The 17,101-nt window shown below is 39.0% G+C and overlaps 1 protein-coding gene across 6 annotated transcripts in view; it reads left to right on the top strand.

Annotated features, from left to right (window-relative positions):
* SPAG17 (sperm associated antigen 17) overlaps nt 1-17,101 on the top strand; it is a 241,090-nt gene that overhangs the window by 133,985 nt on the left and 90,004 nt on the right. For all 6 annotated transcript variants that reach the window (XM_042993865.1, XM_042993867.1, XM_007075678.3 and 3 more), the window contains exons 23-26: nt 109-267; nt 2,439-2,552; nt 12,356-12,531; nt 14,436-14,553. In XM_042993865.1, the coding sequence (XP_042849799.1) occupies nt 109-267; nt 2,439-2,552; nt 12,356-12,531; nt 14,436-14,553 (567 nt within the window). The remainder of the gene's footprint in view (nt 1-108; nt 268-2,438; nt 2,553-12,355; nt 12,532-14,435; nt 14,554-17,101) is intronic.

The raw sequence follows: 17,101 nt of genomic DNA, 5'->3' as shown, positions 1-17,101 counted from the left end.
TTTCCACTCCCTGGAGTACATTCTATGCTGCCTTATGTACATGTCTTGTCAAGCGCCCTAATGGGGTATGACCAGCAAGCCCACCTTCTATCCCCTGCTTTTCCCCAGGGCCAACTTTTATCAAAGCGACTGTGAAAAAGGACAAGCACACTTTTATAATTCATTTAAAAGACCCTAAGAAAATTGTGAAAAAGGAAAAAAAAGAAGAGGATAGTTCTTTGGAAGATGAGAAAGAAGAAAGAGAGGAAGAGCAAAAGCTTGACACAGGCAAGTGGCTGCCTCTTTGCGTGAGTGGAAGTTAGCCCTTGCATGAGTGGAGGTTGGTCTTTGCCTGAGTGGAGGTTGGTCCTTGTGTGAGTGGAGGTTAGTCCTTGAGTGAGTGGAGGTTTGTCCTTGAGTGAGTGGAGGTTGGTCTTTGCCTGAGTGGAGGTTGGTCCTTGCGTGAGTGGAGGTTGGTCCTTGAGTGAGTGGAGGTTGGTCCTTGTGTGAGTGGAGGTTAGTCCTTGCGTGAGTGGAGGTTGGTCTTTGCCTGAGTGGAGGTTGGTCCTTGTGTGAGTGGAGGTTAGTCCTTGCGTGAGTGGAGGTTGGTCTTTGCCTGAGTGGAGGTTGGTCCTTGTGTGAGTGGAGGTTAGTCCTTGCGTGAGTGGAGGTTGGTCTTTGCCTGAGTGGAGGTTGGTCCTTGCATGAGTGGAGGTTCGTCCTTGAGTGAGTGGAGGTTGGTCTTTGCCTGAGTGGAGGTTGGTCCTTGTGTGAGTGGAGGTTAGTCCTTGAGTGAGTGGAGGTTGGTCCTTGAGTGAGTGGAGGTTGGTCTTTGCCTGAGTGGAGGTTGGTCCTTGCGTGAGTGGAGGTTGGTCCTTGAATGAGTGGAGGTTGGTCCGTGTGTGAGTGGAGGTTAGTCCTTGCGTGAGTGGAGGTTGGTCTTTGCCTGAGTGGAGGTTGGTCCTTGTGTGAGTGGAGGTTAGTCCTTGCGTGAGTGGAGGTTGGTCTTTGCCTGAGTGGAGGTTGGTCCTTGCGTGAGTGGAGGTTAGTCCTTGCGTGAGTGGAGGTTAGCCTTCCAGCAGTGCGTCAGACCCATGCATCTGACAGCAACACACATGCATCGCTACCACTTAGTGTAATTTTTCCAGATAGTAAGGCAAGCGCTTTGCCATTTTGCTTATGTACATTTTCCCTGAGGTAATGTGTACATACCCTGCACACACAGCCCATGATAGTGGGCTACTCACTTGGGTTTTGCCCCATCTGGATGCCCAGCTCTTGAGTCCAGTTGTCACACAGAGTCTATATAGGTGGCTGCCTTTAAGTAGCAACATTGTGCAATGTCCATCCTTGTCTGAATCTTTTACACAACTTGTACCAAGTGCAAGCTCTAGGACTTGGGTTCTCATTAATTCATTTCTCCTAAAGCTTTAGCTTTTCTCCAATATTCACTACAAATGATGGGGTTTCCTTCTGTGCTCTATCACTTAGTTTTCCCCATTGTATCACATTTTTTAGGTTACAAGGACAAGAGAGAAATCCTATATTTAGTCTTGAGTGTCTCTACCTCTGGTAGTTGGGAGCTCCAGGTAGACGTCCTGTGATTATACACCATGAAACGTCCTGATAACACTATTTAACATCTCCAGGCAGCACCACCTGGGAAGACTAAATGCTTCCTGCCCAATGTGACATGGATTATACCTGCAAAAGGGAAGAGTCAATCAAACGTTTTGAACTCAAGTTACTAATAAAATATATAACTAAATCTTACCAGTAGATTCAGTTATGATCACAGTGTTCTCCAAACTCAAAAACACAATGCTTGACAAGTTTGAATGTACCCAAGAACTTAAAACATAAAATTTTTAGTTACTTTTCTTCGTTTTGCCTGATATAAGAATATGTGGTTTATTATTTTTAAAAAATTATGAAATTTGAATATTTAAAGAAAATAACAGTTGCCCATAATTCTGTCACCATAGCGGTAACTGCTATCATAGTGTATTTCTTACTTTATGATCAGGAACATTTTCTTACTCATTAAATATTCTTCGAAAACAAAGTTTTCTAATTATTTCATAGTGATTTATTGGTATATACATATATATCAATAATTTACTTAATCATATCCGTGTTTTGGGGTGCCTGGGTGGCTCCGTTAGTTGGGCGGCTGACTTCAGCTCAGGTCATTATCTCACAGTTCATGGGTTCAAGCCCCGTGTCAGGCTCTGTGCTGACAGCTCAGAGCCTGGAGCCTGCTTCGGATTCTGTGTCTCCCTCTCTCCCTCTGCCCCTCCCCCACTCCTGCTCCGTCTCTCTCTCTCTCTTAAAATTAAATAAACATTAAGAAAAATCATATCTATGTTTTTATATACACGATTTCCACTTTGCACTGATTTTGCTTATATTTCTTTTTAATAAAATGGAAATGTCCTTGATTTGATTTTGTCTTTTAGAAGAATCAGATGCAGGGAATAAAGCTGTCAGCAAGTTTGGATCTTTTTCAGCCACCTTAGAAAATGGCATCTGCCTCTCAATAAGTTACTATGGACCAAGTGGAATGACACCAGGTAAAATAAACACAACAGCAAGGATAAGTGTCCCATGACCAACGGTACCTGTCCATCCTCAACCTGCTCACTTGTTGATAAACACATTCTGATTTAATGCCCCTCTTTTCCTGAAAGGTGGGAATATATGTGTGAGTGTGTATATATACATGTGTATTTACATATATGTACATGTATAATCTTTCATACATAGAAAAAAACAGCGCTTTGACATTTGAAAAAGAACTTATCATATGTAATTTTAAATATAGTCACATATACATATAAAATTTTATAGATAGATAGATAAATAATTTCAGTTATCTTTGTTAACTAGCCCAGGAAAATAAGTCCATTAGTTGGTGCCAAAAAAAAGCATGATTTCTCAAGGAATCCTTTTGGTTTTCCACATAATAATATTTTTACGAATCCTGTGATTGTGGAATCTCAATGTACTTCAGAACTTAACAGCCTTAAAGGAGCCATTCACCGGACATCTTGAAGGATTTCTTTACCCCGCTTTTAATGAACAAATTCTCCAACTGGAAGCTATTTCCTTACAAACCACAAAATAATATGTCACTTAACCAAGAACCAACTAGGAAATCTTGTGGGTTCCCATGCATGTTACAAGGATCTAAACACACAGATTTCATTAAAAAGAAAAAACTTTACAAAATCAAAAGATAATCCCTATGCTATATAGCCTTAAAACTATGTGTAGTTTTATCTGCCTTGCTATCTAGCTCTTTTTATGCAGAGACAATATTCCATTGGATCGTTATAGTCTTTTTCTTACCTTGTACAAAATATTGTAGTACTCTAGTGAGTCAGAGAGCCCATTAAATTTGTTAGTATTTTTGTTTTATTTGGGGTTTTATCATTTAATTTTGTATTTGGTTTGTTTCTGAGCCAGCACTTGAAGTCATTCTGTGCCTAACAAATTATGTATTAGATTCATTATCATACACAGTCACTAAAAAGTCCTATCCATTCTTATCATGATTTCAGATTAAGACATTTACACTCTACAATCAACTCTACTGCTGCTGTTTCTTAAGTGATTTCCCTATTTTTTATTTAATCCTTAAGTTATTGTGCAAGTATTCCATTTAAAACAAATGTTCCTAATTTCAAGTTATAAGTACTGCATTTGAAATTGTTTCCAGTGTGAAACAAGTGGAAAGGCATCCCAACGCTCATGGATTAGAAGAACAAATACTGTTCAAAAGTCTATACTATAGACACTATAGTGAAATAAGTCAGGCAGAGAAAGACAAATACCATATGATTTCACTCATATGTGGAATTTGAGAAACAAAACAAATGAGCAAAGGGAAAAGAGAGAGAGAGAGAGACAAATCAAGAGACAGACTTTTATTTTTAAGAAATAGACTCTTAGTTATAGAGAGCAATTAGGGATTAAGGAGTACACTTGTCATGATGAGCATAGGATAACGTACGGAATTGTTGAATCGCGATATTGTACACCTGAAACCAATATAACAAAGCATGTTAACTAACGAATTAAAATCCAAACTTAAAAAAAAAGTAATGGTTTACTTTTCGTGTATTAAAAATATTGGAGGCATGAGTCTTTACAAAAAATATAAACTCCTTACGTATGCACATAATAGTAATACTTAAGAACTTTTATCTGCTAATAACTAAACAAATTTCCAGTCCGGTTATCCCCCCCCTTAATTGGGTATATACAGCTTTCCAGAGCTTATTCATCTTGCTTAACTGAAACTTTTTACCCATTGAGTAATAACTCCCTATTTCCTTCTCCCTGAGCCCCTGGCACCGCCATTTTACACTTTGATTCTATTATTTTGACTATTTTAGATAACTCATGTAAATGGAATCGTACAGTATTTGTCTTTCTGCGACTGGATTATTTCACTAAGCATAATTTCCTCAAGGATCCATCAGTGTTGTTGCACATTGCAGAATTTCCTTCCTTTTTAAGACTGAATAGTATTCTGTGATATGTATATGGCACATTTTATTTATCCATTCGTCTGTTGATGGACATCTGGGTGGTTTCCACCTACCCGATTCTTTTTGTGACTTTTAGTTCCTTGAGTGCTTTCTCTTATCTCTGGCCATTTGCTCATGCTTTGCCTCTTGTTCGGACCACTTTCTCCTGCTGCATGTACCGCCACTTATGACAGTTAAGCTTCCTACCATCCTTCAGGTCTCAGCTTACAGATTGCTTGCTCTGAGAAAGACTTCACAGATCAAGTGGCGGTAGCATGTGAACTGGGTCTTTGGAAGTGAGTGGGAATTGCCTAAGCAAAGAATCAAAGGAAAAGGGAATTCTAATTACTAAGAACAGTGTGTACAAAATCTCAGTAACATAAAAGCACGACTTGTTTATGGAAAGGCAAACTGTGTAGTATAGTCAAAGTATAAGTTGTATAGAGGCATTTGTGTTCGATTCCCTTCTTTTGTGTTCCCATGGACCCCTGTACCTCCTCTATCATGGACGTAACACATGCCATTGTACCTGAGGGTTTTTTCATTTGTCTACCCATTACAGTGTAAATTCCCTGTAGCCTCGTTCGTCATTGGTTACCCAATTCCTAGTTCATGATAGTAGGTACTCAACAAATATTTACTGAATGAGTAAGTGGATGGGGATGAGAGAGAGGAGTTTCCAACTGCCTATAACTGGACATCATTCACTTGTTTATATACTGTACTTCCTATGGGTCAGGGATCTTGCTGGCACTGAGCCATGATGACGAATAAAACCATAGCATATCTACTCAAAAAAACTCATTGTCTAATGGGGAGAGAAAACATAAATAGAGAAATAACTGCAGAAGTGCTAGAAATTATATATAAACAGAGGTCCAGGGGCAGCTAGAAAATACTTCAGAGAGAAAATACAGCATCTGCGGTGGTACTTTAGAGACGAATGGGAACTATCCAGACAAAGCAACAAGGAAAGGCAATTCTAGATAGTAAGAACCATTTGTATAAATGTACAATTGTGTAAAGGCATGCCATCTTTACAGAAAGGTGAAAAGTTGAGTGTGGCTGGAGTGGAGGAAAATGAGTCCTGTATGCCCTATAAGATCAGTGAGTGTCAGAGGTGTTTAAGTAAGGGAAGGGAAGTGACATGCTTGGATTTCATATTAGGAATATAATTTTAGTGATAGTTTGAAGAATACACTGAAATGGTGGTATTGGAGGTGTCATACCAGTTAGGAGCCTACTACAGAAAATCAAGAGATCAGTGAGACTACAAGCAAAGGGAGGACTAGATAGCAGAGGCATCATTCAAGAGAAATTTCTGATGGCTTGGTGACTGGTTATATAGGGTCAGCCAAAAAGAGAAAATGCAAATGGCCTCACTGTCTAACTTGGGAAATGTGGTGCTTGATTGGTCATTAAATGAGATTTGAGTACATAGAGTTTCCTTTCCTAGGAAAAGAGAGAATCACTGGGTTTGAAACATCTCCAGTATGACAACCAGGGGAGATGTCTAAAGGCAGTTGCACATACGACTCTGATGCTCAGAAAGAAAGGTCATGCCTTGAGATGTAAATTTTGGAGTCATCAGTATGTAGATGATAGTTGGACCTCCAGTAGTATATGAGATATTCAGGTCTATTGTATGTAATAAAGGTGCTCAGTCCTGGCTGTGTATCACAATCACATGTGATTTTTCACAGGTGTAAATACATACACATCATCCATAGAGAGTCTGATTCAGAGGGTCAAGGGGGTGGGAGAGTACTGAGCTCTTTTTTTTTTTTTTTTTTTTTTGTAATTCAGTGAGTAATTATTATGAGTAGCCAGAGTTAAAACACATCCTTTGTGTAAGCATAAGGGAAGAATCCTTGAAATTTAATGACAGTTAAGGATTCACGAGACAGGAAGAACCAGTAAAGAGACAGAAAGAAATTGCCCAAAGAAGGAAGAGGAGATTCACATGGGAGTATTACTCTGGAACCCAGAGGAGAATAGAACTCAAGATGCAAATTATGCTCAGAAGATTCCAACATAATTCCTTCAGAGATCAGCTCTCCTTTGACAATTCTGACAATCCATTGCTATATTAAGCATAAAATCAATCTTCTATGACTTCTTTTTATCATCTCAACTAAACAAACCAATTTCTTTTCTGAATTTCCTTATCTGTATCCCTTATTTTCCTATTTAATATGTCCTTGTATTGAAGCTATTTGAGTATAAATCTTATTTAGACTATATTGGCTTCATAAGGTCTTTTATACATTTTGTTATTATTACCCACTGGTCCAAATATTTTGCATATAAGAGCCTCTCAATAAATATTTCTCAAATATACAGTTATTGCCCTATAATTAGGAGTTCATAATATAGACGGGAAGGCAAGAACATGTGAAATAATGGCATCAAATATGTCAAAGTATTCAGTACCTGAGATTTTTTTAACTATAATTCTGATTCTTTTCAGGCCTTATATATTATTTTATTTTATTGGTTTTTATTTTTTTTCAATATGAAATTTATTGTCAAATTGGTTTCCATACAACACCCAGTGCTCATCCCAAAAGGTGCCCTCCTCAATACCCATCACCCACCCTCCCCTCCCTCCCATCCCCCATCAACCCTCAGTTTATTCTCAGTTTTTAAGAGTCTCTTATGGTTTGGCTCTCTCCCTCTCTGTTTTTTTTTTTCTTCCCCTTCCCCATGGTCTTCTGGTAAGTTTCTCAGGATCCACATAAGAGTGAAAACATACAGTATCTGTCTTTCTCTGTGTGACTTATTTCACTTAGCATAACACTCTCCAGTTCCATCCACGTTGCTACAAAAGGCCATATTTCATTCTTCCTCATTGCCAAGTAGTATTCCATTGTGTATATAAACCACAATTTCTTTATCCATTCATCAGTTGATGGACATTTAGGCTCTTTCCATAATTTGGCTACTGTTCAAAGTGCTACTATAAACATTGGGGTACAAGTGCCCCTATGTATCGGCACTCCTATATCCCTTGGGTAAATTCCTAGCAGTGCTATTCCCGGGTCATAGGGTAGATCTATTTTTAATTTGAGGAACCTCCACACTGTTTTCCAGAGCGGCTGAACCAGTTTGCATTCCCACCAACAGTGCAAGAGCGTTCCCGTTTCTCCACATCCTTGCCAGCATCTATAGTCTCCTGATTTGTTCATTTTAGCCACTCTGACTGGTGTGAGGTAGCATCTCAGTGTGGTTTTGATTTGTATTTCCCTGATGAGGAGTGACATTGAGCATCTTTTCATGTCCCTGTTGGCCATCTGGATGTCTTCTTTGTGCAATTGTGAATGGGATCAGTTTCTTTGTCTTTCTGTTGCTTCATTATTAGTGTATAAGAATGCAACTGATTTCTGTACATTGATTTTGTATCCTGCAACTTTCCTGAATTCATGTATCAGTTCTAGCAGACTTTTGGTGGAGTCTGTCGGGTTTTCCATGTATAATATCATGTCATCTGCAAAAAGTGAAAGCTTGACTTCATCTTTGCCAATTTTGATGCCTTTGATTTCCTTTTGTTGTCTGATTGCTGATGCTAGCACTTCCAATACTGTGTGAAACAACAGTGGTGAGAGTGGACATCCCTGTCGTGTTCCTGATCTCGGGGAAAGCTCTGTTTTTCCCCATTGACAATGACATTTGCTGTGGGCTTTTCATAAATGGCATTTATGATGTTTAAGTAAATTCCTTCTATCCCGACTTTCTTGAGGGTTTTTATCAAGAAAGGATGCTGAATTTCTGCATCGATTGACAGGACAATATGGTTCTTTTCTTTTCTTTTATTAATGTGATGTATCACATTGATTTGCAAATGTTGAACCAGCCCTGCAGCCCAGGAATGAATCCCACTTGATCATGCTTTATATGCTGTTGAATCCGATTTGCTAGTATCTTATTGAGAATTTTTGCATCCATATTCATCAGGGATATTGGCCTGTAGTTCTCTTTTTCTTGCTGGGTCTCTGTCTGGTTTAGGAATCAAAGTAATAGTGGCTTCACAGAATGAGTCTGGAAGTTTTCCTTCCCTTTCTAATTTTGGAACAGCTTGAGAAAGATAGGTATTATCTCTGCTTTAAATATCTGGTAGAATATCCCTGGGAAGAATATCCCTGGGAAGCCATCTGGTCCTGGACTCTTATTTGTTGGGAGATTTTTGGTAACTGATTCAATTTCTTTGCTGGTTATGAGTCTGTTCAAGTTTTTCTATTTCTTCCTGTTTTAGTTTTGGAAGGGTGTGGGTGCTTAGGAATTTGTTCATTTCTTCCAGGTTATCCAGTTTCTTGGCATATAATTTTTCATAATATTCCCTGATAATTGCTTGTATTTCTGAGGGATTGGTTGTAATAATTCCATTTTCATTCATGATTTTATCTATTTGGGTCATCTCCCTTTTCTTTTTGAGGAGCCTGGCTAGAGGTTTATCAATTTTGTTTATTTTTTCAAAAAACCAACTCTTGGTTTCATGGATCTGCTCTACAGTTTTTTTAGATTCTACATTGTTTATTTTTGCTCTGATCTTTATTATTTCTCTTCTTCTGCTGGATTTAGGCTGTCTTTGCTGTTCTGCTTCTATTTCCTTTAGGTGTGCTGTTAGGTTTTGTATTTGGGATTTTTCTTGTTTCTTGAGATAGGCCTGGATTACAGTGTATTTTCCTCTCAGGACTGCCTTCACTGCATCCCAAAGCGTTTGGATTGTTGTATCTTCATTTTCGTTTGTTTCCACATATTTTTAAATTTCTTCTCTAATTGCCTGGTTGACCCACTCATTCTTTAGTAGGGTGTTCTTTAACCTCCATGCTTTTGGAGGTTTTCCAGACTTTTTCCTGTGGTTGATTTCAAGCTTCATAGCATCGTGGTCTGAAAGTGTGCATGGTATGATCTCAATTCTTGTATACTTACGAAGGGCTGTTTTGTGACCCAGTATGTGATCTATTTTGGAGAATGTTCCATGTGCACTCGAGAAGAAAGTATATTCTGTTGCTTTGGCATGCAGAGTTCTAAATATATCTGTCAAGTCCATCTGATCCAATGTATCATTCAGGGCCCTTGTTTCTTTATTGATCCTGTGTCTAGATGATCTACCCATTGTTGTAAGTAGAGTATTAAAGTCCCCTGAAATTACCACATTCTTATCAGTAAGGTTGCTTATGTTTGTAATTGTTTTATATATTTGGGGGCTCCTGTATTCGGCGCATAGACATTTATAATTGTTAGCTCTTCCTGATGGATAGACCCTGTAATGATTATATAATGCCCCTCTTCATCTCTTGTTACAGCCTTTAATTTAAAGTCTAGTTTGTCTGATATAAGTATGGCTACTCCAGCTTTCTTTTGACTTCCAGTAGCATGATAGATAGTTCTCCATCCTGTCACTTTCAATCTGAAGGTGTCCTCAGGTCTAAAATGAGTCTCTTGTAAACAGCAAATAGATGGGTCTTGATTTTTTTACCCATTCTGATACCCTATGTCTTTTGGTTGGAGCATTTAGTCCATTTACATTCAGTGTTATTATAGAAAGATATGGGTTTAGAGTCATTGTGATGTCTGTAGGTTTCATGCTTGTAGTGATGTCTCTGGTACTTTGTCTCACAGAATCCCCCTTAGTATCTCTTGTAGGGCTGGTTTAGTGGTGATGAATTTCTTCAGTTTTTGTGTGTTTTGGAAAACCTTTATCTCTCCTTCTATTCTGAATTACAGACTTGTTGGATAAAGGATTCTCAGCTACATATTTTTTCTGTTCATCACATTGAAGATTTCCTGCCATTCCCTTCTGGCCTGCCAAGTTTCAGTAGATAGGTCTGTCACTAGTCTTATCGGTCTCCCTTTATATGTTTATAGAGCTGTATATAGAGCATGTTTATCCCTAGCTGCTTTCAGAATTTTCTTGTTATCCTTGTATTTTGCCAGTTTCACTATGATACGTCATGCAGAAGATCGATTCAAGTCACGTCTGAAGGGAGTTCTCTGTGCCTCTTGGAGTTCAATGCTTTTTTCCTTCCCCAGATCGGGGAAGTTCTCAGCTATGATTTGTTCAAGTACACCTTCAGCCCCTTTCTCTCCCTCTTCCTCTTCTGAAATTCCTATCATACGGATATTGTTACATTTGATTGCATCACTTAGTTCTCTAATTCTCCCCTCATACTGCTGGATTTTTTTTTATCTCTCTTTTTATCAGCTTCCTCTTTTCCCATAATTTTTATCTTCTAATTCACCTATTCTCTCCTCTGCCTCTTCAATCCGAGCTGTGTTCACCTCCATTTTATTTTGTGCCTCATTTATAGCATTTTTTAGCTCCTCATGACTATTTCTTAATCCCTTGATCTCTGTAGCAATAGCTTCTCTGCTGTCCTCTATACGTTTTTCAAGCTCAGCAATTATTTTTATGACTATTATTCTAAATTCTTGTTCCGTTAGAGTGCTTAAGTCATTTTTGATCAATTCATTAGCTGTTGCTACTTCCTGGAGTTTCTTTTGAGGAGAATTCTTCCATTTCATCATTTTGGATAGTCCCTGGGGTGGTGTGGAACTGCAGGGAACTTCCCCTGTGCTTTCTGGAGTAACTTGTGTTGGTGGGCGGGGCCACAGTCAGACCCACTGCTGGGGCCACAGACTGGTGTGTACCTTATCTTCCCCTCTCCCAGGGGTAGGACTCACTGTGGAGTGGTGTGGCCCCTGTCTGGGCTACTTGCACACTGCCAGGTTTGTGGTGCTGCTTCAATGGGGTCTGGCGTATTAGCTGGGGTGGATCCACAAGGTGCACCAGGATGGGAGGGGTAGGCTCAGCTTGCTTTGCCATCAGTGGTCCGCTGCGGGAAGGGCCTTGCAGCACCGGAAGGGAGGGATGGATCCACAGAAGTACAGCGTTGGGTGTTTGCACAGTGCCAGCAAGTTCATGATGGGAACTGGTTCCCTTTGGAATTTCGGCTGGGGGATGGGAGAGGGAAATGGCGCTTGCCAGTGCCTTTGTTCCCCACCAAGCTGAGCTCTGTCTTCCAGGGCTCAACATCTCTCCCTCCTGGCATCCTCTCACCCTCCCGCTCTCCGAGCAGAGCTGCTGACTTTTAACATTCCATATGTTAAGTCCTGCTGGCTGTCAGAACACACTCTGTCCGGCCCTCCACTTTTGCAAGCCAGATTCAGGGGCTCTGCCTTGCTGGGTGGGCTGGCTGCCCCTCCACCACCCCGGCTCCCTCCCTCCAGTCCATGTAGCACACACCACCTCTCTGCCCTTCCTACTCTCTTCCATGGGCCTCTCGTCTATGCTTGGCTCTGGAGAGTCCATTCTGCTGGTCTTCTGGTGTTTTTCTGGGTTATTTAGGCAGGTGTGGGTGGAATCTAAGTGATCAGCTGGACCAGGTGATCCCAGCGTCCTCCTATGCCGCCATCTTCTCCTCCCTATTTTATTGGTTTTTAAATATAATTTATTGTCAAATTGGCTAACATACAGTGTGTACAGTGTGCTCTTGGTTTTGGGGGTAGATTCCCATGGTTCATCACATACATACAACACCCAGTGGAGGTTCCTCAAAAAATTAAAAATAGAACTACCCTACGACTTAGAAATAGCACTACTAGGAGTTTATCCAAAGGATACAGGAGTGCTAAGTCATAGGGGCACCTGTATCCCAATGTTTACAATTCTGATTTTAAATGACTACATTACCCCTGAAATCTATCCAACTGAAAAAATCATATTCAGCAAGGTAAAAATTGTTGCCAACTGGTGTAAATGTTTGTGATACCAATTTTATTTAACAAACATACCCAATATGAATGTCTAATTTACTTGTTTTCTCCTTTTCTCTTTATAGAAGATAAGGATCCTAATTTGGACACAATGTTGAATATCCCATCAGCACTTACTGCAACAGTAATTCCTGTCGTAGTGACTGTTCCTCAAGGCAAAGGAAAACCAAAATCAAAAGGCAAAGAAAAACCCAGAGAATCAATTAAAGAAGAGGAACACCCAAAAGAAGAAGAGAAAAAGGTACAGGGACTTGCCATGGATCCCAAAACTCTACTCCTACCTCAGTGTTAACTTTTTTTTAAATCATGAGTTAGGTCCATAGTGTTATTGCACTACATATACATTCTTGTGCAAATGAATTAACATTCCCTGGAGTTTCAATTTTGAATGAATGAGAAGAGATGTGCACACAGGAGTTGGGTCCCTATGCCAGGAGACATATTGTCATATACATCTCTCTCAGGTCTTTCATTCTAAACTCAGCAGGACAAGCTCAGCCTTTTTTGCCACTCTGGTTCTTGAGTTTTCTTTGCTTTTGGTTGGTTAAGTTCCTACCATTCTCTAAGTACTTTATTTAGCTTCATTAGATAAATAACAATTGAAAGAGGAGTATCTTTAATTAAATAATGGAAATGCTTCCATTTGGTAAACTTGGGCTTAGATTTATATGCCAAGGATTGAAGAACAGTCTGCTTCTGGCTAAAGACCAGTTCACCCTGTACCTCCAACCTGCCACCCAATGCAAACACACACTCACAGAGGCTTTGGTTCCAAACATGTTCCTGATAGAAGAATACAGATCAAAAGAGGAGCAAGAAGAAAACCACTGATGAACTCTTGACTCTTTAGGCATTTACTAGAACAGCTGTGCAGTTTGTACAATGTACAAACACTCAACTCGTTAGAATAAAAAAAACGTGTTAAGAAGAGATCAGGGATCTTGATTTCAGACCTCGGCCCTTTAAAACTTATGGGGTTTGTATGCTACTTAGCCTCGCTGTACCATATTTATTTAGCTTTACTGCAAGATGACTTTTCTCAAGCCAGGACACTTGACCCTTGCTAAATGAAAATTGCATGGTGTTTGAGCAGAATAGCCCTGGATAATTCACTAATTTGACTGAAAGCAATTTGGTAGCAAACCAGTCAGCTCTCCTAAAATTTTTAAAAAGTGACGCTAATGGAAGGATGGGAGATAATTACTGGTTTTTTGTGTAATGGTAGATTTGTCATGGCAAGGTTCATGTCTTTAAGCAGTATTATTCATTTTACAGAATTTCATAATTTCTTTCCTCTTAATTTGGTTTTGTATTTTTAATTGATTTTTAGCTAACTTTTCAGATTTTATTATTTGTTAGTAACAAAGGCAGAGCAATTTAAATGATCAACAGTAGAAGACTAATTAGAATAAACTAAAGATCCAGAAACAAGGGATCGGTTGGAATGACTTTAGTGGCTAACTGGAAAGAAAGCCGACTGGAAAACCTGAAATTATTATTGTGAGGGGTTGGTTGGAAGCAACCAAATAACTTTGATTCTGGAATGCCATTAACCAACCAGGTATTCGGGCATAGTTGGCAGAAAATTAATTAGGATTTTTCCCTAGACACACCCAAACTTCATCAGTTTATAAATAATCTTTTTATGCCCTTTTTAAATTGTTTTTACTTACTACAAAAGTAATGCCTGCTTATTAGAGAAAAATAAGGACACATATCCTAACAGCATAACATCTCTAACACCCAAACTTTAAAAAATACACAAAGTGGGTAGTAGGGATGTGGTCAGCCTTTACACCCACACTTGCAAACAGAGATATCATTCAAGGCCTACTTCAAGGCCCAACTCCTCCATGATCCTTTCCTAACTATTCTCATTAACTTTGATATCTTCATTTTTTGAGGAGAGATGTGCCAACAATTTGGTACTATAATTTAATTGTTTCACATGTCTATGTACCATTCTACAATATAGAATATAAATTGCACAAAGGTAGAGACTCATGCATTTTATAGGTTCCATCACAGGGCCCACTAGTCATGGGCAAGTCATATGTTAAGCACTCAGCAAGTCCATGCTTAGTTGTAATAAATCAATAGCTCATTTAGAAAATAACAATTATTCACATGTTAAATTATTTACAGGAAGAAGTGGAACCAGAACCTGTTTTACAGGAGACTCTTTATGTTCCCACTTTCCAAAACCTAAATGTGTCTTGCCCCAATGGGCTCCTAGTAACCTTCATTGGGCAAGAGTCTACAGGTGAGTGTTAGCTGGTGTAGAGCAAGGAGGGAGTGGAGCAAAAAAATATAGAAAACAATTAAATCACCATTGAAAGTGTGTATTTTCCTACTAGTTAAATATACTTGTTAATAATGAACAATAGGCTAATAATAATAATAACCCTCATTTTCTGAGCATTTACTGATAGCTTGGCACTAAGTATTTAATATACATGAAAAAATACAACTATTATAGGGGCGCCTGGGTGGTTCAGTCGGTTGAACATCCAACTCTTGATTTTGGCTCAGATGATGATCTCATGGTTCATGATATCAAGCCCCGCATTGGGCTCTGCACTGTAGGCCAGGAGCCTGCTTGGGGTTCTCTCTGGCCCTCCCTGCTCATGTTCTCTCTCTCTCTCTCTCTCTCTCTCTCTCAAAATAAATAAATAAACATTTTTTAAAAATACAACTATTTTAAGCTAAGTCCTAGTAATTCCATTTTACAAAATAAATTGAGGCTTCGGGAGGTTCATTAATTTGCCTAAGGTCACTCAACTCCTAAGTGGCAGAGATAAAAGTCCATTCTTGGTCCAGTGATGGCAAAGCCTAGAGGCCATACAGAAATAACAGACATTATAAAATCATATGCTGATACTTGAGAACAAGACTGGTTTCCTTCAAGCATTCAACCTGCACTTGCCTCTCCCTCCTTTGTGCTCACTGTCCTTTGTTTTGATCAGCCAAGCAAATTAATGTACCTGTGTCCCTTTGTAGAGGCAGGAAGACAGGGCCCACAATAGTTGTTAAGAGCACTGACTTTGCCATCACTGGACCAAGAATGGACTTTTATCTCTGCCACTGAGGAGTTGAGTGACCTTAGTCACAATAAGTTCAAGTAGGATTTCTTTACCCTAATTGGGGCATCCACGTTGGTGACTGAATTTGCATATCACTTAAATGGAGACCCACTATTGCAATAGAATTAACAGAAGCAGCAAAGCAAACATGGGCCTGGGACTTGAGTTCTGACTATATGGCCCTTTCAGTTACTTACTGTCTCTAGACCATGTTTCTTCATCTATAAATGTTGTATTGTATCAGTGGGTCTTGATCTTTTTTCACAACCAAATATTCTCTTTATTATAATTTCCTTATGTACACCATATTGGAAAAGTATATCTATCAAAGAAAAAGAGTATGCCTATTGAAAAATAATTCAATGTCACATTTACTTGCCACCCAAATGAAAAGAAACTAAATGTTGCAGTTGATCTGATTTGTCTCAATCTTGTTTTTCATTAGGCTTTATCAATTATTAAAAATAGACCATGAATCTTGGAATCGATTTCCCAGGATTCCTAGTGGCCCAGGTTTTCCATGATGAGATGACTGTGTGATGATGACCATGAAGGGTCTTCCAGAGTCAAAGTCAAAGGTGTTATGAGTGTACTAAGAGGGATATTTCTAGATAAGAACATATTTGTCTGCTTGTTCACTTGATCCTATTATCAAATTCCAGCTTTCCACCTTTTTTTATTAGTTTCATTATCTAGCCTGATATTTTCATCCTTATGTCATGGAGACAATGTGGTTAATAATAACTCTGCTTGGAACATGTAATCTTTTAAAAATCTTCCATATATTATGAATATCCTAATTCAAGTCTGAACATAATTACGACATAAATACCAAAGGAGCAATGTTTTCATTAGGGTCAGCCTTGCACAGAAGGAGGGAAGGTCATGCGGTATATGAAGAAAGAGCTTTCTTGGGTGACCTTGGACAAGTCATAACCCCTCTCCACCTGAATTTCTTCATTTATAAGATAGTGTCATATACTAAACAGGGTTATTATAAGTATTAAATGAGAAAATACTGTCTAATTTGGAGCATACTAATCCAGTGTTAGGTTTTGGGTGGTTTTTGTTTGTTTTGGGTCATGGTAGCAGCAGTTGTTTTTACAACATGAGAAAACAGTTAAGCCTAGAGACCCGTTCAACTCCTAGGCCTGCCACTTAACTGTGTGACCTTGGAAAAGCTATAAGCCTTTCCAGCCTCCATTTCTTCAAAACCCTGGAAAGTGAAGTCTCCCTTAAAAGTTTGCTGGGATGAGCTGAATAAAATACATATACAAAGCATTTAACATATAAAAACATCCAAGTAAGTGCTTATTAGTTTATTGTTAGTAATACTTCTGTGACTTAGAGGGTATCACGAAGGGCCCTCATTTCAAAATATTTTTCTATCAGCCTGATACAGTCCTTGAAATGCCATCATTACATGTTGATAAACCACTTTACAAATTGAGAAGAGGAAAATATTTGGTTAGCAAAAACTGAATTCTCGTTAATATTTTCTTTTGAAGGAAATTACCAGGTGCTTTTCTCCTTGATTGCCAGCTTAGAGTAGAATGCTGAGAAAAATCTGGATTTGGTTAGAGATGAGGGGATGATGTTAACTCTGAAAAATGATGAAATATTTTGGAAGGGCAAGCCTGAAGTAAGTGACTCCCCCTGAGGCTCCAGGCAGCCAGGGGTCACCAGGAGAGCATTGAGCACCCAGGGGCAAGAGCTTAGTCAAGGGCA

The sequence above is a fragment of the Panthera tigris genome, chromosome C1 (genome assembly GCF_018350195.1).
Source record: "Panthera tigris isolate Pti1 chromosome C1, P.tigris_Pti1_mat1.1, whole genome shotgun sequence".
Classification (NCBI taxonomy): Eukaryota; Metazoa; Chordata; class Mammalia; order Carnivora; family Felidae; genus Panthera; species Panthera tigris.
This window is presented reverse-complemented; position numbering and strand designations above follow the sequence as displayed.